This window comes from Pseudorca crassidens, chromosome 3 (assembly GCF_039906515.1).
Source record: "Pseudorca crassidens isolate mPseCra1 chromosome 3, mPseCra1.hap1, whole genome shotgun sequence".
Lineage (NCBI taxonomy): Eukaryota > Metazoa > Chordata > Mammalia > Artiodactyla > Delphinidae > Pseudorca > Pseudorca crassidens.
In genome coordinates this window covers 126,509,367-126,531,375 of record NC_090298.1, presented here as the reverse complement: position 1 = coordinate 126,531,375, position 22,009 = coordinate 126,509,367, and the positions used below count along the sequence as shown (strand labels likewise).

At 55.5% G+C, this 22,009-nt stretch overlaps 1 protein-coding gene across 17 annotated transcripts in view; it reads right to left on the bottom strand.

Moving 5' to 3' along the window:
* Window positions 1-328: 328 nt before the first annotated feature.
* The window catches only part of TCOF1 (treacle ribosome biogenesis factor 1), a 39,275-nt gene continuing 17,594 nt past the window's right edge, over window positions 329-22,009 (bottom strand). For 4 of the 17 annotated variants that reach the window (XM_067732257.1, XM_067732264.1, XM_067732267.1 and 1 more), the window contains 14 exons: window positions 19,543-19,680; window positions 19,165-19,350; window positions 18,831-19,037; window positions 15,498-15,605; window positions 10,598-10,781; window positions 9,068-9,204; window positions 7,405-7,518; window positions 6,850-7,096; window positions 6,300-6,385; window positions 5,578-5,758; window positions 3,103-3,642; window positions 2,313-2,410; window positions 1,517-1,560; window positions 329-723 (listed from right to left, as the gene is read on the bottom strand). In XM_067732257.1, coding sequence (XP_067588358.1) covers window positions 1,534-1,560; window positions 2,313-2,410; window positions 3,103-3,642; window positions 5,578-5,758; window positions 6,300-6,385; window positions 6,850-7,096; window positions 7,405-7,518; window positions 9,068-9,204; window positions 10,598-10,781; window positions 15,498-15,605; window positions 18,831-19,037; window positions 19,165-19,350; window positions 19,543-19,680 — 2,253 coding nt within the window. In that variant the 3' untranslated portion in view covers window positions 329-723; window positions 1,517-1,533. The other 13 variants (XM_067732258.1, XM_067732259.1, XM_067732260.1 and 10 more) reach the window with 13 other exon arrangements.

Here is a 22,009-nt window from a genome sequence, read left to right as displayed (position 1 = left end):
GAAGACCCCCTTCCATTTCTTGCTTCTGGGTATCTGCCTGACCTACCTACCACAGCAACCAGCCATGACCATGCCTGAGCTCCCCCTTAGCTTAGATGCCACCTCCTCCAGGAAGCCTTCCCCACCCCAATTCAACACCAGGGCCTTTTGCTGAGTCTCCTTCTCTGGCAAACAGTGTGTCACTCACCACAGTATCACAGAGCCTTGATACACGGTCAAGAATAAATCCTGAGCGATGGTTTGTTCATCTGCGAAGTGTCAGCCAGACTCTCCCTTCCAAGAATCAATCAATGGCAAAACGTTTGCCCCAGATGCAATGGGAACTTGCACCTTTCCTTCACGTCTTTTATTTTCTGAGTTATTACAAAAAACACACAAACAAAATGGGAGAAAACTGACAAAAAGGACAAAGCCTCAGCATAGCTGGAGACCAGGGGCATGGAAGGAGTCGCAGGCTGAGCCTTACTGGGTCTGCAGGGCAGAGGTGGCAAGTCCCGAGACCTCTGGGCATGTTGGGTCTGAGAAGGGAGGGGCAGGTCACTTAAAAAATATATATATGTATTGTACATGTCCATACGAGGCATCCTTTGTCGGCACAGAAGTCAGGCCAGGGTCAGTGAGTGGAGGTCACGGGAGCTGGGCGTGGTTCCTCCTCCCGGGACCAGCCTTTCTGCAGGGCTCACTGGCTTGGCCAGCACGGACACCGCAGCTGGCCATCATCTTCTGGGGAAGGAGGGGAAGTTAAAAATTCAATTCCAACCCTTGGTGGGCAGAGGGAAGAGGCACGGGGCTGGCCACCACTTGGCTAAGAAATCCTTGGGAGAAGGAAACGTCAGACTTCCTGACCTGTTTCTCCACCAAGGAGAACAAATTCAAAATCTGGCATCTCCTATGCAGGGGAGGGGCATTAACTAACCACGGTGGATACTTGTCAGTGCTGACCATGTCCCAGGAACTGGGCTGAGCGCTTTAGAGCTTAATTAACTGCACTGAATCCTCACTACCAGCCCAGGCCTGTATTACCCCCATTTACAGCAGGCTGGGGCCGGCTCAGCCAGGCGGATCACTTAACCACTTCACCACTACCTGGGAAGCACAGAGCCATCAGAATGGCTTGTTTTGAGCAAATCATCTTCCTTCCCATGAGGAAATGCCCTCGAATTACAAAATCATAAGGAAAAAGAACTGGCAGTGGCAAGGGAGAGACTGAGCTGTCCCCGACCTCAAGCCTTATCCTCATGTACAGAGGCGCCAGACCAGCACCCACCTCCCACTGCACACTCAGTGTCGGTCACTGCCAGGACTGTCCCGGACACTTCTGATTCTACAGCTCTGGTTCCCGGCATCACCCACTGACCCTGAGGAATGCAACCTCTTTCACCAAACCCCCTTCCCTTCAGGGCCTACCCACGAAGCCCAGTCTAGCTCCCTGGAACCACGGTGAATGCTGGGCCTGCCCTCCCACTCTTCCCGGGGAGCAGATGGTCAGCAGGGGTTCCCGGGTCAGGAAGTGCACCTGCCGCCTGGCGTCCCTCAGACAGTCTGCTCTGCCGTCTTCTTCTGTGAAGAGAGGAGTACGTATGAGAGGCTCCTGTACCTGAAGCATCTCCCCACCCACGCTGCCCCCACCAGGAGGGGATGTGACAGTTGTCTCCTGAGGATTCGTGGCTCCCCCAGAACAGATTTTGGGCATACAGAGATCCCGAGGGTAGGGATGGCGGCCCCCGTGTGCTCTGGAGGAAGGAGCTCAGGGCTTTGCAGCAGCAGATGCTCAGCTTTTCTGACCACAGCTGAAGCCCTGCTGGCCACGGTGAGAACTGCGCCTGAGTATAAGGTGCTGAGGGCCCCCTCGCCAGGCGATCAGCCCTTGACATGCATGAAGCAGACTGTGTGTGTTTCTGTGGTGGGGATGCCCTGCCCGCTGGGGCACACACATGCCAGGGAACGTTTCCTCTCACCTGGAAACCTGCAACAGCCTACCTGGCCTCCCTGCCCACCTGGGGGGCTCTGCTTTCTTCACTTGTCATAAGACTATCCTTCTATCTCACAGGCAAGATAGGGCCACTCCGTGGTGCCCATGTGCACAGACCTCGTGCCCCTCAGGGTGACGCCCCACCCCTAGCTCTTCTCTAGTGTATCATAACGCACAAGCCCCCGTTCTGGACCCTGAGAATGGAAGGGGCACAGTGACCAGGTCTGGCCCACACGAACCCCTACCCTGACGTGCAGAGGCTGGGGCTGATCACATTCACCCTGGGGACTGGGTTTGGGCCCCCTTTTCGCGCCTGAGACTCCTCAGGAACTCACTCTACCTTTTTCTTCTTTTTCTTCTGCAATGGTGAGTCAGGGTCTTTGGTTGAGGCCTTTTTTGCTTTCTTCTTCTTTTCTTTTTTTTCCTTGTCTTTTTTTTCTAAGGGAAGAAAGTGAACTTGTTAAACAACAGGTGCTAGTCTTAAATGTTGGCGTCAATGTCGAGAGACACAGGGGGCGGGTCTCCAGGGGCCCTGGAGCTCTCCCCCCCCAAATGCCCCACACCATGGGGAGCCGTCAAAGCACAGGTCCATAGGCCTTTGTGACCAACTGCCCTGGCCCTCGGGCCAGCCTCGTGATTTCTGCTCCATCCGTGGACCATCTGGACTATTACCATTTTTCTTTAACTCACTCTGTAAAACGTCTACACATTTATTTTAAAAAGACCCTTTCAACCTGTAAATGGGAATGAGTTATCACCCATCATACAGGGCCGGAGTGAGGGTTAAAGGCAGCCCTGCCGCAGGCGGAGACCAGTGCAGAGTGCGCTGAGGGGCGGCTGCTGTCCAGGAGCCTGGATCGCAGGGGCCTGAGCTGCAAGTGCGCGTGGCGGTGGCTGCTGTGAGGGAGCTAGGGGCTCCGTGGGCACATGCCCTGGAGCCGTGAGCACCTTCTCAGCAGTGGTGGCCCCTGTGCTCCGGCACCTGGTTCTGCCTTTGCCCATCCTGCCCACCATGGACAAGCCATGCTCAGCCCCGTCTCTGTGCTGGCTGGGGGCTGCCTGCCCGGGAGGTGACCGACAGCGCTCGGCGGGGCTGGGGAACGCGCTCCGGGACTGCACTGGGCACTTACTCTTGTCGGCTTTCTTCTTCTCCTTCTTGCTCTTTGGGTTGCCTTGGTCTCCCCCCTCACCCTTCACCTTCCCCGGCTCCCCTTCTGGCTTCTCCTTGGCCCCTTGGGAGCCGGGAGACTCCTTCTCCTTCTTCTCCTTGATGTCACCACTCGCTTTGTCCCTCTTGGATTTCCCCTTAGAAGTCCTGGGGGCCTTTTCTGGGGAGACCGCACGCTCCCCGCCATCCCCGGCCGCCAGCTGCTTCTTCTTCTTGCTCCTGGGGGCACCGGCGGCTGTCTGGTCTTCGGAGAGCTTCCGCTTGTTGCCCAGGCGGCCCTTCCGGCTGCCCTCCTTGGCCGCACCCATGGCCTTCTTCTTCTCCTGCTCCAGCAGCTCCGCCAACACCTTCGCCACCGACGCCTGCACCTGCGCCTCACTCAGGGGCCAGGGCTCGCTCAGCAGGCGCCGGGTGATGTCGCTCTGCAGCGCCTGCATGGAGGCCTGGGGGCTCCTGGGCCCCTTCCCGGTCTTCTGAGGTGTGACGCTAGCCTCTCTTCTGCCTATGGAGAGAGGACCCGGGGTCACGGATCTGAGAGAATCAGGAAATAGACCACTCGTGGAATGAAAGTCAAGGGGCTCCAGCACAGACCTGACCTCCTCTGGTGCAGTACAGAGGGGGACAGCGGGGCCCCACTGGGTCTCCGGCTCGCACCTCTCTGCCAGCTTCTAACTTAGAGCTCTCTTCTTGTTTCCCCACACTAAAAACTCAAGCTCAGGTTGGGGATGGAAATTAACTCCAGAATGTTCGTCAATGGGCTTGAAATCTACCAACAAATCAAAGAATCTAACCATCAGGATAGGGATAGTATCTACCAGTCAGGAGTCCAGCGCTGGGAGGCAGGAGACCTGGGTTCTGGGTCTGACAACCAAACTCAGTTTCCCCATTTGTAAAATGAGGGGTTAGATGAACTGTGAGCCCCCTCACCCCCATTCTAAATCACAGACTCGTAATAAAAGCGAAGGCCACGCGGTCAGTCAACTCACGGCCACCTGTGCACAGTGGGCCCAGGCCCTCCGTGGTCAGGGGTCCAGGTGGTGTGGCCTGGGGGTGCTGGGTGCAGTGAACATGCACATGGTGGCTGACTAAGCAGGTTTACTGCCTGCCAGAGTGACTCCTGCTGCAGCCTTTGTTTAGAACTTTCCACGCCTCTGCTCTCCTTTGATAATTGTATGCTGGCTACACGTGTGAAAAACCTTCCACAGCCCCCTCTAAAACGTCTCCCTGTCACACCCGCCTCTCACAAAGAGAAGAACGCTGGGGAAGAAAGTGAGCAATGACTCCTCTGCTGACCCGGCACCAGGCAAGCTGCGCGAAAAGCCCAGGGACTGGGGGGTGTGGGACTCAGCATATGTCCTGACGCCGCCCCAACTTCACAGGTGACTTGGCGGGTCTCAGCCCCATTCGGGGCCTCACAGCACAAGTGCGCCGACACCCTGGGCTCGGGGGGGTGCTGGTGGCTTGGCCCTGCTCCACGTGGGGAGGAGAGGGCTGTTCCCGGCAGTGGGCCCTGCAGCAGCTCTGGCTCCAGAGGCCTAGTGGGCCAGGGGTGGTGGGCAGAGCGGGTTGCAGGACAAACGGAGGCCCAATTCAGTCCTCTGGTGCTTCTTGGCAAGGACAGGAGTCGGCTAGAGAAGGGAGCTGAGGAGGGCACGGGTGCCTTGGCAACCTCTCTCCCTGCAGCCCACTTCTCTGCTTCCTGTCTACCAAACACCTTAGAACACCAAGGCCAGGGAACCCCTAGAGCTGTCCCAGGTGTACCCTCTAAATGTCCCATAGTGCTGGCACAGTCAGCGGTGGCTGATGCCCTAGGCCAGGTGACCTGAGCACTCCAGTCTGCCCTCCAAACACTGCGTGACCATTTTCCACATGTGCCATTTTCTACGTGACATCAATGGATGCATCGACCCCTGCCCTGTCTGGTTAAGGTGCTGAGGTCCAGAGAGGCCAGGGGCTCGTCTGAAGCTTTAGAGAACGTCAGTCCATAGCCTGGGGTCATCGCCATGTGCTGAAGACTTCTCCAAACGTGGCCCCACCTTCTGTCTGAGCAACCCTGAGTCCCGACGTCCCGCACCATGAGCCTACCTGTTAGGAAGAAAAGTCAACACGGACAGCTAGAGAGCGCCAAGGCCTGCCCTGAAAGTCAAGGTGCACCTCCTCTAAGGCAGAGGTCACCCTACCAGGTGCACCAGCATCCCACAGGGCTGGATAACCCAACCTCCAGGCTGCCCTAGACCACAGCAGCCAGCCCCGTGGGCGCAGGCCCCTGCCCTTTCATGAGCACCTCCAGGCCTGATGCAGGGGTACCAGGCCTCACTTGGGGAGGCCCTGCTGGCAGACAGGACCATGTTGGTGGGACGGCTCCTGAGGGAGGGAGAGAGGCCCCTGCCTCGTCCTTCCACATCCTGCTGTGTCCTTCCTGCAGCCCTCGACTCACCTGTTTTAGGGGACATGGTGCCTGCTGCTTGTTGGGGCTCCACTTCCTGCTTGCCGTCTGGGGCATCTCTGGTGGCCGGAGTAGAGGAAACCGAGGGGTTGGGGTCTGGCTTGGGAGTGGCCTTTGAAGCCTGGGAACTGGCCGGAGTTAGCCCAGGGGTCACATAACCTGAGAGGAGAGACTGAAGAAGCCCAGTGTGAAGAGGCCCAGCAGTGTATGGCCTGCTATGAGGACACCAGCACAGGGACCCCAAGGGTTGGGCCAGCCCTACTGGGTGGTGGGCACACCAGCCCTCTGTGAGTACCTCCTGCACTATTTTAATTAATACATAGTTTTAACAGGCACATTTAAAAAGGAAACTTCTTATTACTAATGCAAATGGAAAAGCACTAGCATTGGCTACGTACAGATGATAACCTTAAAAGAAACCCCATCTGTTAAAGAGCGTTTTTATATGGGGATCACCTAAATCAAGGTAAGCCCTGTCTACAGACTCCAAGAGTCCGCTGCTCACGACTTTATGTTGAAAAGGGGCCTCGGGGCAGGAGCCAGCCTGGCTCCACACGGACAGGACCCTGCCCAGGGCCCTTGGGAAAAGGAAGAGCCCAGACCTATGAGCCAGGGAGTGGTCTCGGCCTACAACTGCACAGGTGGGCAAGAGCCTGGCCTGGGGCTCCTGCCCCAAGGCCCCCAAGGTTGCCAGCCCCTTCCCTCGCGGTTACCTGGGAAGGTGCCACCACCTCATCATCGCTGGAGTCTGCTGTGGTCTCTTCCACCAACGTCTCCCTCCTGGAGGCGGCTGGACCTACTGGAGAAGCACAGGTATCCTACTGGGAGTCCCAGGTACCCTGTGCCAGCTAGACAGGCCGGAGCCCTCAGGAGGGCCCCAGGACAGCCTGGTCCCTGTGTATGTGCCTCACCCTCCCGCCCAAGGCTTCATCTGCTCCCTTCCAAGGTCTACTGCTATTCACAGCATTCCAAGTGAGACACCTGAATGCCAAAACCTAATTCCCAAGGGAGGCATGGCCCTGGGATTTTGGGGCCTCAGTTAGGGAAGCTTGATACCAAAAAGTTGGGAGTGGCCAAACAGCCTAGTAGGAAGGCCTCTAACGTCATGTGGACCAACTCTGTTATGGGGTTGTGCAGCTGGGTAAACTGAGACCCTGTGTGGGATGGCTAGGCCAAAGTCGCAGAACAAGTGGAGATACAAAGCAGAGGCCTGAGGCGAGGGCTCTACCAGGTCCCCCAGCCTTTTCTTCCCAGGACCCTCACCTGGCCTGTGGGTCAATGGGGCCACCTGGGGCCCCTCAGCATCTTCTTCACTCCCTGAAGAGCTGCCACTGCTGTCCTTGCTGTCATCTGAGGTCCCAGAGGCCTTGGCCTTGGGGCGTCCCGAGGGAGTGGCTATGGCCCGCTGGGTTGCAGGAACCTCAGGCTTTCTGAGCTTGTTGGCCCCTCTGGCCTGCGCGGGGGTGCTCTGGGGACTCGTCATGGGCAGTGTTCCCCGAGCACTGTCAGTCTAATTTGGTGAGAGGAGAAAGGGTGAAAGGAAAAATTAGGGGAAATAAGATCTGGTGCTTACTGAACACCTCAGTTAAGGGCCAGGCACCGTGTTAGCTGCTTCGCACACAGGCCTCATTTAATCCTCCCACAACTCTCTAAGACGGGCAGCAGAAGCCCGGGAGGTAAGCGTGTGTGCTAAGGCCAGTGCTGGTAAGTGCTGGTGCTGGGACTCAGGCCCCTGCCTGGGCCCTGCCTTCTACCCTCTGCGATCTCTGATGACCGTCCCCTCCAGAGTGGGGCCTGGCCCCCAGCTCCCCAGCTCACCCCACTTGAAGACAGGGTCCTGGCAGCAGGAGGCTGGGCCTCACTGGCTTTCTGGGCAAGGACCTTCAGGGCAGCCTGGGTCAGCGGGAGGTGAGCTGGGTTCCTCTTTGTCACCTGTGGACAGCCAAAGGCAGCCCTGAGACTCCCAAGTTCCCAGGATGCCACCATGCCACAGCCTGGTCAGATCCTGTCTGGCTGGGGTGGAAGGGGACCTGTAGCTGCAAGAGGAACCTGGGGCTGGAGTGGAGGACTGAGGGGCAAAGGGGCAACGCCACCATCTGGGCAGAAAATGGTGCCAGGCTTCAGGTTATGAGCTAATCATAGCGTTCTCAGAGGTCCAAAGACAGCTCCCAGCCCAGGGGAGGGAAGCAGCTCAGGCTCCACCGGAGGCCCCACCACTCAATCTGCGCCTCTAGCCTCGTGGCTGTAACGGCCTCCTTAACGGTCTCCCTGGTGCCACTCCTGCTTCCCACACACGGCAGCGGCCAAGGACAGAGAACGGAACGAAACCTGGGTGTGATCCCTCGCTGAAACCTCCAGGCCCCCCGCGGCCCTCACCATGCGTTGTCAGGCCTGGCCCCTCCGCCCCAGCTTCTTCCAGCTCTCCAACCCCCAAGTGCTTCCCCAGAGGTCCCTGCACCTGGGTCTCCCTGCTTGGAGGGCTCCCCAGCTCGCCCAGGCCTGGCTGCTTCTCCGGCCTCAGTGCTGCCTCCTCTGGGAGGCCACCCCGGCCCGTCCTTTCTAAAGCAGGTCATCCCCCGGTTCCCTAGTTGGTGAGTACTTTAACTACTGGTCTCCTTGTTTCATGGCTGACCCCCGCCTTGGGAACTCCACGAGGGCAGGGACCCTCCTTGTCTTCTTCCTGTTGTATCCTCAGTGTCCCACATGGACAGATGCTCAGCACCATCTGCTGGCTGAACGGCCACATGGATGCAGGTTGTTGGGTGCCGTGACCACAAGCCAGCCACCCACTCAGCACCCATGCTCCCAGGAAGCTCTTTTTGAGCTGTAGCTCGTGATGAGCCCCTCTGAGTGGAGGTGCCCAAGTCCTGCTGCCGCCTCCCCAGCTCTCCCTCCTCCTGCCTTCTCAGAAAAAACGGGCGGGCACAAGGGGTCAGGGAAACAAACCCTACAGCCCCGAGAGCAATGGACTGGGAGGCAGGAGCCCCGATTCTGACCCTGCCTGATCCTGGTCACATCTGGACCGTCTTGCTGAGGGCGTGGTGCTCAGTTTCATCATTTGAATGATGAGCCATTAACTCTCCCCTGCCCGGTTTTTAAGTTCCAGCAAGGACCAAATAAATAAAAATGCACTGAAATCCGTGAAGCCTGGGAAGAACGCTCATGGTCACTATGACAAATACTGACAATGGCAAACTTTTGTTCAAACCAGGAGAGAAAAAACAAACCAAAGGCCTGACATTGTTGAAAAAGCTGCTGAGGGACTCAGGGAGCAGGGCTGGCTCTGCCCGGGCGCCACGTGCCAGATCACGCAAGGCTAATTCGGATCAGGGCTGCGCCCAGGCCAGGAAAGGCTCTGGCTTCGAGGGGGCGGGTGAAAGCAACTGCGCTGCCACCCAGAAGCCCTGTGGGGAAGTGGGGGCAGACGAGGGAGCCCCGCAGCCCTGCTAGCCCGCACAGCGCCCCCCGGTCCGTCGGGTACCTGAGTGGCTGGCGTCTCCTGTTTCTTGCCTTCAGACACCCGACTGGTGTCCTCACTGCTGCCGGCCCCCACCATGCTGGCTCTGAGGGCTGCCCTGGGGTGGGCCGTGGGCACAGTTGCCACGCTGGTCCTAATGGCTGAGACGGAGCGGGAGGGGCTGCGTCAGGGCACAGGAGCCCGTGGCCTCCCCGGAGGAGCAACACCCAATCTCTCAGCCCATCCTGAGCGGTGCCCAGGGCCTTTGTGGTAGAAGCCCGTTAAATCCCCTCCCGAGCCTTCCAGGCAGGATCTGCCACTGTCTCCACATGACAGGGAGATGACACGACTGCTGTGGCTGTCACCCCAGGCCTTGTCCTCGCGACCTTCAGCCACCCCCCCGCCCCCGCCGCTGGCCAGGCCGCTCCTCCTGAGCAACAGGCAGAGCACTGGAGCCAAACGTGACTCTCCGCGCATGTAAAACAGTCTCTCTTGAGGACGGCCTTGGTCATGTGCAGAGGCTCGATTACACATGTTCACTGCAGCACTGTTCATGATAGCCAAACACCCCAAACAAAACGCTCAGCTTCCTCCAACGTGGTGCTGGCTAAGCAAACTGCAGGATCCCGCCCCGGTGACCACTCTGTAGCCAGCAGGCATCATGCTGTAAATATGTAACGTCACAACACACCAAGTAAAGATTACTGAGCGTATGTACAGTGTGGTCTCACTAAAAACACATGGCGTTATCATAGGTTTTTGCAAAGTTAATAGTCGTAAAATGTTAACAGTAATTATTCTAGACAGTGGGATTCCAAGTGAGGTTTTTTCTTTTGTGCTAACCTGCATTTCTTAATTAGCCTACCAAGATCAGGTATTAATATCTTCATTAAAAAGTGTTCTAGTAATAATAATAGTAATTAACCATTTTCTTGCTATCACTGTTAGAATCACAGATTGTCAAAAGTCAAAGAAGGGCTTCCCTGGTGGCGCAGTGGTTGAGAGTCCGCCTGCCGATGCAGGGGGCACGGGTTCGTGCCCCGATCCAGGAAGATCCCACATGCCGCGGAGCGGCTGGGCCCATGAGCCATGGCCGCTAAGCCTGTGTGTCTGGAGTCTGTGCTCCGCAACGGGAGAGGCCACAATAGTGAGAGGCCCGCGTACCGCAAAAAAAAAAAAAAAAAATCAAAGAAATCCCAGATCTGGTCCTGTCTCCAGGAATCCTTCCCTACATGTCTCTGTTTAGGGATTACCTAACCCCTCCCCTTTACATGCCACCAGGAACGGAAGGCTCACTACCTCACAGCCCTCTCCATGTTCAGTCAGTCAGTTGTTACAAAGCTCTTCCTTATACTACAAACCTGGTCCCTGCAGCTTCTAGCCTCTGGTCTGGGATCTACCCTTTGGAGCCAGCACAGAGAAGCCCCAGCAGCTACTTCTCCTGAGCCAGCCCAGTGGGGGTGTGTGTGCATGTGTGTGTGCACGCGGGTGTGTGTGCGTGTGTCTGGCAGTTGCAGCAGGGGAGTCAGCCCTGCACAGTGGGCCTGTGCTCACCAGGAGTCAAGCACTGCGTAGCGGGGATCACGTCCTCATCCTCACTCTCAGAGGAGCTCCTGGGTGTGCTCTCTGAGGCCTGGGCCTTCCTCGGGGTGCTTGTAGCCTGGGTTTGGGCGGGGGTAGCAGCTGGGCCAGCTGGACTACGATTAGGGTCGACAAAAATCAGAGGGGTTTTAATCACCTTGAAAAACAAAAACAAAACACACCCCCCCAGTGATTAAAGGCTTGGCCAGGGGAAGAGGAAGGGGAAGGTGGGTAGGGGAGGGTTTTATAAGGCAAGGGGTCCAGAGAGCTTGGGGTGGCTGGGCACAGTCAGAGGTCATTCTAGCTGCCCAGGGCACTCCCAGCTCACTCCCAGTCCACACACCCACTAAGACCCCGCACAGCACCTCACAGCTCACAGGAGCCCATCTGACCCTCACACAAACCCCTGAGGTCAGCAGCGTTAGCTCCACCATACAGATGGGAAAACCACAAGTCCAGAGAGGGGAGGAGAGCTGCCTAAGGTCACACGGCCCAACGGAAGCAGAGTCAGGGCCAGAACGTGCAATTCAGCTTCCCTCCTCTGGCTGACTTCAGAGACACCTGCCGCATGAGGCGCTCCAAGCAGCGCCCCCCTCAGTTGCCTGGTTGTTATACATGATTCACCCGAGGAGTTGTTCACAATCTAGTTGACCCATGCCCAAGAGTCTGATGCCACCTCCTGAGGGTGTGGCCAGGATGCAGCAACCCAACTACATCAGCCCAGTATCTTCAACAAATAAAGTACACAGGGAAAATCAACAGAGTAAGACCGAAGGGACCCAGTACAGTGTGTGGCTCTTACATGGACTCCTATCTGACCATGCCAGATATAGAAAACGTCATTCATGAGACAACTGGGGAAATGGGGACACTAACTAGGTGGGTCAACTTTTTAGAGATTGTGCTTAAAAAAAAAAAAAAGGGGTTCAGTGGTGTTGGGGAAGTGAGTTGAAGGTTTGGATGAAACAAGCTTGGTCACAAGTTCAGAACTACCAAAGCTGGGGATGGCACTTGGGAACTCTGTACACTGTTCTATCTGTGGGTATGCTTTGCATTTTCCAGTGAGACACTGAAACAAAGAGAAAGAAAGCAGGACCACCTGGTATTCTACAGATGCCTGGGAACCACAGCTCCAGTGAATATGCCCACTGCACAGGAGGGCATCCGGGGAGCCTACTTTCCAGTCCCCAAAGGTCAGGGCCGGTCTGGGTTCTGGCCCCAGCCCCACCCCCACGGGGAGAGGAGGGCAGCAGGCGGGAGCTGCTCACGGCCACGGTCTGAGACCCAGGTCTCTGCCCACCTCCTGAGCCTGACTCCACCTCCTCCCAGGGTGCTGCTGGAGAGGTAAAGTAAAAAGGAAAGCAGAAAGGGGCCCGCCCAAGGGGGGAAGCTCTGCTGGGCTTGGGCCCTTCCTACCCCTGCCAAACGGCCTCCCCCATGGCTGCTCGGATCTGCCACTTCCAGAGCCTTCCTTCCCACGTGATGAAAGAGAGAAGATGGAAAGTGGGAGAAGGCTTACAGTTGAGGGAGGGGGGATCTATATATATGTGAGAAGACAGAGGAACAGATTGTCGGGGATGAAGAGAGGCAGCAAGCCCACTGAGGCAAACAATAGCGTCTGGGATGTTAAAAGCAGCTCCGCAGCAGAAGCCTCCTCCCTGTTCCACCTGCCCACGCCCTGCACCCCTCCCTCCCCCGGGCTGGGGGCTGGGCAGGGGGCCTGGCTTTGGGGGCCGGGGCATGAGGGGGACCCTGGCTGAGCCCTGGACTGGGGAGGGTTCAGAAGGAGGGCTGTGCTGCCCACGGGTATGTGGGATGCACTTCTGATCCCACCTCTGCCACGACCTCACCTTGTAGCCCAGCCCCTGAGCTTCGTGGGCCTCACTGTCCCACCTGCTGAAACGGCTATTAGTAACCCCAGCCTGGGCTCACTCACCGGAGGGCCTCTGGTCTGCCCAGTACACACAGGGGTGACAAGGGCTTTCTTTCTGGGGTACGTCAGAAAAGACGCACTGGAAATGGAAGCAGCCCGAACATCTGGCTGGACGCCCCGTGTAGGTGCTGCGCAGTGAGGGCCCAGAGGGAATGCAGGCGCTCCTTTCCTACTACAGGGTCTGACGCCTGTAGGACCAAACCCGGGGGCCTTCTAGAAGTCACAGCTGAGCGCATCACAAGAGTGCCCTCATTCCAGTCTGGGGCAGAGCAGGGGTCGGGTGGATTAGCCCAGGCTGCTGACTCCAAGGGACATGGCCATGAAGGTACCCGAGCTCTGGACGGTAGCACTTCTCCAAAGCCTCTCCCACAGCTGCCTGGGACTGGTTAGCAGATCCTGGGCCCACTCCACCCCAGGGAGATGAGAAATCCCACTCGCAGGGATGTGGTCTGGAGCCTCCACGGTTCACCAGTCCCCAGGGAATCTCACCCCAGGGGTTGAGAAGGCTGAAGCTCAGCGAGAGCAAGTGGCCCTACCCAGGGTGACCAGCAAACTGGTGTCAGAGACAGGGCTGGAAGCTAGTCCTCCAGGCACCAGACAGGAACTCCTTCCAGGACCAACCATGCTAAGCCTCTGATTTAACACCCTCATTTAGTTTCTTACAGGTCTCTTCTTTCTTTCTGACTCAACCTAAAACTCTGAAGGCAGGGCCTAGTCTTCTTAATTTGGTACTTACCCCAGATCCCAGCACAGACCCTGGCCTGGGGTTAATGCCAGCACAACAGGGCTGAGCCACGGACCACCCCCCAAGGTGCCCCTCAGAGCAAGGGGGCAGGCCCCATCCCCTGCATGGGGGGAGGCTGAGGCACAGTGAGGGGGCCTGGGAATGGACCACATCCCCTCTCTGCCTCCCAGCCTGGGGCTCTGCCCACCACCCTGGGATCAATCCCTTTCCCGCACGGACGGGCTAATAATAAAAACAGTGAAACTCGTCAACAGAGAAGTGCCTGATAAACGCATAATAACGATAATAATAATAATTAGTGAGCTTGGGATTAAGGAGATAAAAATGCCCCAGTTAGGAGGAGGCTGCAGCTTCCCCAGGCCGTGCCATCTTCCCTGAATCCTCCCGGGGAATGCACAAAGTGCTGACTTTTTTCTTTCCTCTTTTTTAATAGGGACTCCAGAATACTGAGGACTAACGTACCAATTAAATGGTTCAGTTTAAGCATGATGTTCATATTAATTGTGTTAGTCCACCCCCGCAGAGAAGGGCGAAGCGCCCCCCCCCAGCTGTTTCGATCCTACTCAGAGGAGGCAGCCCCCAAAAGGCTCCAGAGAGCCAGAGGGCAGTGTCCAAGCCCTGCTTCCTTCCTGCCACGGAGAGGGGAGTGTCGGGGTAGTGCCAGAGAGCGGACAGCCTGGGTTCAAACACCAGGTCTGTCCCCTTGTTACAGCCCTGTGACACCAGGGCAGCTCACCCAACTTCTCTGGGCCTCATTCCTTCCTCCTCAAAATGGGAATAAAAGAAGCACCTAGGGCTTCCCTGGTGGCACAGTGGTTGAGAGCCCGCCTGCCGATGCAGGGGACACGGGTTCGTGCCCCGGTCCGGGAAGATCCCACATGCCGTGGAGCGGCTGGGCCCGTGAGCCATGGCCGCTGAGCCTGCGCGTCCAGAGCCTGTGCTCCACAACAGGAGAGGCCACAACAGTGAGAGGCCCGCGTACTGCAAAAACAAAAAACCCCAAAAAAACCAACAAGAAGCACCTATCCTCATAGGTCTGTTGTGGGGATTAAACAGAATAATGAAAGTATGGGGCCTAGCACAGTCCTTGGCACTCAGAAAGTGACCAATGGTAGATGGAGTTGCTCATGGTTATTTTTCTAATCTAGGCTATTAAGGAGAGAAAGGCAGTGAGCACCCCAGCACTGGGGGTGTGCAAATGGCATCTGACTCTACCGATGGACTGATTAGCACGTGGTACATCTAAGGGGAGCTGGTTGTTTTTTCGGCTGCACCGCGTGGCATGCGGAATTTCCCCGACCAGGGATGGAACCTGTGCCCCTTGCACTGGAAGCGCAGTCTTAACCACTGGACCGCCAGGCAAGTCCTTAAGGGGAGCTGGTTAAGGAGACCCACTGGTCTGGGGGTTGCGGGCTCCAGCATCTCCGAAGGGCCTGGCAGAAGCTTTTAGGAACTTGGGGCTAAAGGAGGACAAAGGGCAGTGCCAGCTGCACGCGAGGCCTGGGGTTCACACAGAAGCTCAGACACTTGCCAGGTGAAAGTGGGCCTCTGGAGTTGGGCAGACAAGGTGGGCTTGGTGCCGCCCTCAGGGGTAGAGTCAGGGGAGGACGGCCGGCAGCGTATGAGGATGGGCCGCAGGTGTGTGAGTGCGGTCTGGGACCAGGCCTGTGGGATTCTGACAGGCCCTGCAGAGAAGGCTCCCAGTTCCCAACAGGAAGCAGGGGTATCAGCGTCTGCCCCTTCCTTGGCTCCTTATGGGTCACAGGAGTCTGGGGAAATCACTTCAAGTTGTTGGGCCTTGACTCCTGATGCACCACCACGTGCCCTCCTGCATTCACAGGCCCTCCCTGTCGGGCGGCACGCTGTGTACCTGTGCCAGCATGCAGAGCGGGGAAGCAGGACTGCCACCCTGCCTGTTCACAGCTGAAACAGCCGGGCCTCAGCATGGTTAAGGCAAGCCCGGGCCTTGGAGCTGGTGGGCGAGGCCGCCGGCTCTGACCCTACACCGTCTGGCCCTGCTGCCTTGGCTCTGCTGCCTGCCTCCCAGGGTTATTGTGAGGATGAACGTGTTAAAACAGAGGAAAGAGCTCAGGAAACTGGGAAGTGCTATTTAAGTGGGACAGATCTGCCCCCATGCCCGGGCCCACCTACCCAGCTCTGAGCCCAAGGGTCCTCAGAGACAATACCTGGCCTACCTGTCTCGCTGGCAGCTCATCACTGCTGGTTGAGGACCCCTCTGCCTTCTTCTCCGGGGGCGCTGGGGCCAGGGTCTTGCTTCTGGCAGTTTTGGAGTTACCCTCCTTCTGACGGGACAAGCATATGGTGGGTGAGGGGGCATTTGTTAGCCAACGGGAAGCACAACTGAGAGGCCGGGGTGGGGAAACCACGGCCAGAGAGCAACGACCCTCAGTCTCCAGGGGAGATAGCATGACCCCCCTATATACACACGGGGGGCACAGCTGCTGGCCCGGCATGCCTCCCAGCCACTGGGAACACAGGTCTCCACTCTGTCTATCCTTCCTCCGGAGCTGACTCTGAACGTGAAAGGGATGTGTGAGTCAGACACAACTAAAACCTGAGGGCTGGCGTGCTGTTGGCCGGGCATCTGAATGAGAGGTTATAGTGGCCCGGGACGAAGTGGCAGGGGTGGGGCCAGGGGCCCCAGCACAGCTCACACCTGGCTGTCACAGCCCCAGCTACAAGCAGGAGTTGGCTGAGGGTGCTCCGAGCAGCTGTGATCCCCTCCTGCCCCCCTCCTCCCGGGCCAGGCGTAGACGAGGGGGGCGGGCTGGCTGGGAAGAGCCGTCAGGAGCCAGAGGATGACTCGGAGAGCAGTGATTAATCAGCAAGGCACTGCTGGTGACCAGCTCAGGGGAGCCCAGGCAGGTGCAGAGGGCAGCTCTGGGCCTCCCTACTGGTGCGAAGGCCCCACTTTCACCACTCAGAAAAGCAGGACCCATGCTGCCTGAGCCTCCAATTTCTTAAGAAAAGCTGGAAGATCCTGATTTGTGTATTTCCCAATTTTTAAAATGAATCAACTACAATGCACACTGCAACAGCCACACCCCCATGGCTTCCTTGCTCACAGAACCCTGACTCTGTTCTGGGGGTCCCCACCACAGGCTTTGGAGAGGGTGGCTCCTTCTCCTAGCCAGTCACAGGAACTGCAGGCCTCTCATCAGTGAGTGACATTTTTCGGGGGTGGCAGGGGGCGGGCAGAGCACATGCTTTAGATCTGGTCAAGGAGACAAGGGGAGGGGAAGTCAACTGGGGGATTTCCTAGCTCTTTAGGAGATGCTGCAGCCCTGCTGTGACAATGAGGCACACGAGGCATAGTGATGGAAGAAATCTGAGTCACTGATGATGCCGAGCTGAAGGAACCACCTTTACAGACACCTTATTCTGAAACATTGTGCACTGAGATAACCAATCCCCTTAGCATCTAAGCGCTTGTGAAGTAGCTCTGTTTTCTCCTGCAGATTAGGATGTCCCGACTGATACAATAACCTGCTTATAACTTTACAGGGACTTCCCTGGTGGTGCAGTGGTTGGGAATCTGCCTGTCAATGCAGGGGACACGGGTTCGAGCCCTCGTCCAAGAGGATCCGACATGCCGTGGAGCAGCTAGGCCTGTGCACCACAACTACAGAGGCTGTGCTCTGGAGCCCACGAGCCACAACTGCTGAGGCCCGCGCACCTAGAGCCCGTGCTCCGCGATGGGAGAGGCCACCACAATAAGGAGCCCGCACACCGCGGCGAGGAGTGGCCCCCGCTCACTGCAACTAGAGAGAGCCCAAGCATAGCAACGAAGACCCAATGCAGCCCCCCTCCAAAAAAAAAAAAAATTAAAAAACAAACAAAAGAAACTTTACAAAAAGCACCACAGTCCAAAACGTGGCTGGGACCCTTGTGTCTTAGTCTGGCATTTAGGTCCCCATAAATGTTACTGGTAACAAGCAACTAGAAGTGACTATTGCCTACAGGACAGCTGGCCTTTGCTGAACCCACCTGACTTTACATCCCCCCTCCCTTTCCACACTCCCCTCCCCAACCTGGAGGGTCTGTCTCTACTTTTGTGTCTAGGGAACCCCAGGTCTTCCTCCAAGCTCAGCTCAATCATCTCATTTGGCCTCTCAGACACTTGTTTTCCCAGCACCATCAGAGCACAACCAGAATATTCTCCAATAATCCGGTCACCTTGTCTTGCCCTACAGACTATATGCTCCTTGAGGGCAGGGCCAACATGTTTCATCCTTTTGTCCCTATCAATAAGACAGCGGGTTCAGCAGTGGTCTGATGCACTGAAGGCAGAGAGGTTAGTGCTAGGAGCACTTACACTTCTTGGTGCTTGTTTACTCATGAAGAAAACAGAAATCTATGAGGGGCTGGAGCTCAGCGTGGAACAGGGATTTCCAGCTTCCCTTAAGAAATGGAAGATCAAGGGACTCCCCTCGTGGCGCAGTGGTTAAGAATCCACCTGACAATGCAGGGGACACGGGTTCGAGCCCTGGTCTGGGAAGATCCCACATGCTGCGGAGCAACTAAGCCTGTGAGCCACAACTACTGAAGCCTGCGTGTGTAGAGCTCGTGCTCCGCAACAAGAGAACCCACCACAATGAGAAGCCCGCGCACCCCAACGAAGAGTAGCCCCCACTCTCCGCAACTAGAGAGAGTCCGCGTGCGCCCGGCAATGAAGACCCAATGCAGCCAAAAATAAATGAATAAATAAATTAATTAATTAAAAAAAAAAAGAAATGGAAGATCTGGGCTTACAAAGGTCCATCTCCACCAGGTCATAACTGGCTGGAGCTGACAGGGACTGCTTTTCTAGATGAGACAAGGGCTCTCCAGTTTGTCCTAGTTGCCACCACTCCCTACTGTCTCTCCTGACACCAAGGCTCCATGTCAGTTGCCATCTATCACCCCTACCAGGCCTGAGCCTGTTGTTGCCATCACATGTCTGAGTCCTGGAGTTTGTCACCCTGAACTTCTTCTGTGCAAGCAGACAGAGGGAAAATGGTCAAGATAAAAGTCAGTTGCTCATTCCTTCCCTCTACCCACTCCCCAGGCTTCATGTTAAGCTAGAAGAGCTCTCCTTGAGAGATACACATGCCTACAGGAGGCCCCAGGCCCAGGTGAGGGATGTGACTTCCTCCAGCTTCCCAGGGCCTCATGGTACCTGCATCACAGTCCAAGCCTCCTCATGGCCCTGTGACATCTTTGGGGGCTTGGCAGGAGTTGCTGGCCTAGCCTTCCATGGGGCTGGTGTGCCCACTCGTGCTGTGGAGACCTTGGTAGATATGGGAGTGCACAGGACACCTTTCAGCAGGGAGGCCTTGGTTAGGGGGTTTTTACAGCAGGTTTCACCTAAGGAGACATGGGGTACAGCAGCTGGGGGAAAGGATCCTGGGGTCAGAGCCTTAATCTGGTCTTAATTCCTTCTTCACCTGGCCCTGAACCCACGTTCTGATGCAGGAGTAGGTGGCTCAGAGGCCTGGCACTGTAGCTGCTTCCTCGTGAGGCCTCACCTGGGCTGGGGGCACAGCTGCTGGCGTCTCCCCGTCACTGTCTGACTCCTCCTCGCTGCTGCTCTCTGAGTCCTCTTTCCGCTTCCCGGCCTGGGCGGCTGGGGCTCCTGCCTTCCCAGGGGGTGCTGGGGCAGCCCCTTTCCTGGGGGACCCCTTGGTGGAGGCTGAGGCAGTTCTGACCTGGGGGGTCTTCCCTGAGGGCTTCGCCTGGAGTGAGAGAAGCGGAGTCAGGGAAGGGCGACGGGAGATGGATGGGGCATGTGTAGCTGTGCTGTGGGCAGCTCCTGGCACAGAGGGGAAGCACAGGGCTGCTCTCTGCCCACCCGGGCCTCACCTGAGCGGGCACCTCTCCCTCACTGTCCGACTCCTCCTCACTGCTCTCCGAGTCCTCCTGTGGGCCCCTGACCGGCCCCAGCTGGGCCTGGGCTGCTGCAGCCAGTGCCTTCCCCATAGCCGGCACAGACACCTGGCCCCTGCCCGAGACGGCACTGCTCTGGGGGGCTCTTGCTGGTGGCTTTACCTGAATCATGAGGAGGGAACAGTATTGGGGAAGGAAGAGGAAAGTACAGTTGCCCTTAAGTGAAGCCCCACCCAGGGCATGGCTGTGGGGAGATCACTCCCGCTTGTGCAGAACCCTTGTCCAGGCTGGGGCCACTGCTTGGCCTCCTCTACATCCCACCCTGGCACCTCTTTTGGCGCTGGTCCTACTTGCCTTGGCTGGGGACCCCACTTTGGCTTGAGCAGCTGCAGAAACCCCTTTTCCAGGAGCTGATGCTGCCCCTTTGGCTGAAGCCACTCTGGTGGCAGCTGGGTTGGCTTTGGTCTGAGTGGTTTTCACTGAGGTCTTCACCTGGAAGGAGAAAAGGGAATTACGGAAAGGAGGTGAGATGCAATAGAGCAGGTAGCCAAGAATGCCGATTCTGGAGTCAGATGCCTGAGTCTGGGTTCTGGCTCCTCCGGTAATAGCTGTGTGAACCTGGGCAAATCATTTGACCTCACTGGGCCTCAGTTTCCTCCTCTATAAAATGGGAATAAATGAGGCCTACCCATAGGGACGGTGAGGATTAAATGGGAGATTCCCAGTGTTTAACACAGTGCCTGGCACACAATAAGCACTCAAACTTATTACTGTGAGAACTTTTCTTACTGTTAGCTAAGTATAAGACTACCCAGAGCAAAGGTGTTTTCCAGGCTCCCTTTTAGCTAGGTGGCCATGTGATTAACTTCTGGCTAATGGATGTAAGTCAAGCATACATTTGACTTTCTTACACACGTAGGAAATGTGTCTTCTTCCTCTCTGCTGCCTGGAATGCTGAGGTAATAGCTGGAGCTCAAGCAGCCATCTTAGTCTATGAGATGCGAGCCAAGTACTCAGGATGGCAGAACAAAAAGGAAAACGACTGTTGTTTGAGGTTTTTTTCAGCTTATCCTAAACTAAACTGATATTCAAGGAACCCCCTAAAAGCCTGTCAGAGTCTATAAACAGAACTATAGACATAAGAACAACAAAAAGCAAAATCCTTGATAAGAGTGTGAAAGCAAGCCTTGCTAATGTGAAATCAGATGAGGAATTTGGCATCATCTCAAGGCCCCTGTCTCCTTCAGAGATGTCATTTGAACAGTGATATGCCCTACAACCCAGCTTCCCTCATTCGCATGGGACCAAGTGAAATTATCAGTCATGAATTGAAGAAAGAAAACTCTCTAAAGCACGGACTATGTATGACTAAGGGTAAGGTGGTTAGCAGCACAGAACTCAAGTCATCCAGAGGAGAGTAATGTTTTTTACATAGACTTACAAAAACAAAACAAAAGATACCAAGTCTAAGTTGACCTAACAAGTCTTAAAAGTTTAAAAGGACTGAAATCATACAAAATATATTCTCCAGCCACACAGGATTAAATCAGAAATCAACAACAAAAAGAAATCTGTACAATTCCATATATTTAGAAGTTAAGCCACTTCTTAATAATACATTCAAAGAATAAAAATTTAAAAATACAACATTTCGGGCTTCCCTGGTGGTGCAGTGGTTGAGAGTCTGCCTGCCGATGCAGGGGACACAGGTTTGTGCCGCGGTCCGGGAAGATCCCACATGCCGCGGAGCGGCTGGGCCCGTGAGCCATGGCCGCTGGGCCTGCGCGTCTGGAGCCTGTGCTCCGCAACGGGAGAGGCCACAACAGTGAGAGGCCCGCATACCGCAAAAAAAAAAAAACATTTCAAAATTCATGAGACAAAGTTAATGCAGTCCTCAGACGGAAATTTATAGCTTTATATGTTTACATTAGAAAGAAAGAGATACAATCAAAAATCTAAGATTCCAGGGACTTCCCTGGTGGTGCAGTGGTTAAGAATCCACCTGCCAATGCAGGGGACATGGATTCGAGCCCTGGTCTGAGAAGATCCCACATGCCTCAGAGCAACGAAGACCATGCGCCACAACTACTGAGCCTGCACTCTAGAGCCCACGAGCCACAGCTACTGAGCCTGTGTGCCACAACTACTGAAGCCCGCGTGCCTAGAGCCCATGCTCCACAACAAGAGAAGCCACCGCAATGAGAAGCCCACACAGCACAACGAAGAGTAGCCCTTGCTCACCGCAACTAGAGAAAATCCGTACCCAGCAATGAAAACCCAACACAGCCAAAATAAATTTAAAAAAGAAAAGAAAAAAAATCTAAGATTCCACCTTAAGAGGCTAGAAAAAGAAGAGCAAATCAAACTCAAAGTAAGGAAAGAAATGATAAAGATCACAGTGGAAATTAATGAAACAGAAAACAGGAAAATGATACAGAAAAATCAATGAAGCCAAAAGTTGTTTCTTTGAAAAGAAAGAAATTGATAAGTCTTTAGCTAAACTTACCAAGAATAGGACAGAAGACACAAATTACCAAAAATTAGGAAAGAAAGCAAGACATCACTACAGACCCTATAGATATTAAAAGGATTATAGGGGAATATTATGAACAAATTTATGTTAACCAATTAGACAACTGAGATGAAAACAGAAAAGTTTCTAGAAAGGCACAAATTATTAACTGTGCACACAACTATTAACAGGTACAAAATAGAAAGTGATTCAAGAATAATAAAATCTGAATATACCAATATCAATTAGAGAAATTGACTTAGTAACTAAAAATCACCCCCCCCCCACAAAAAGCCCAGGCCCAGTTGG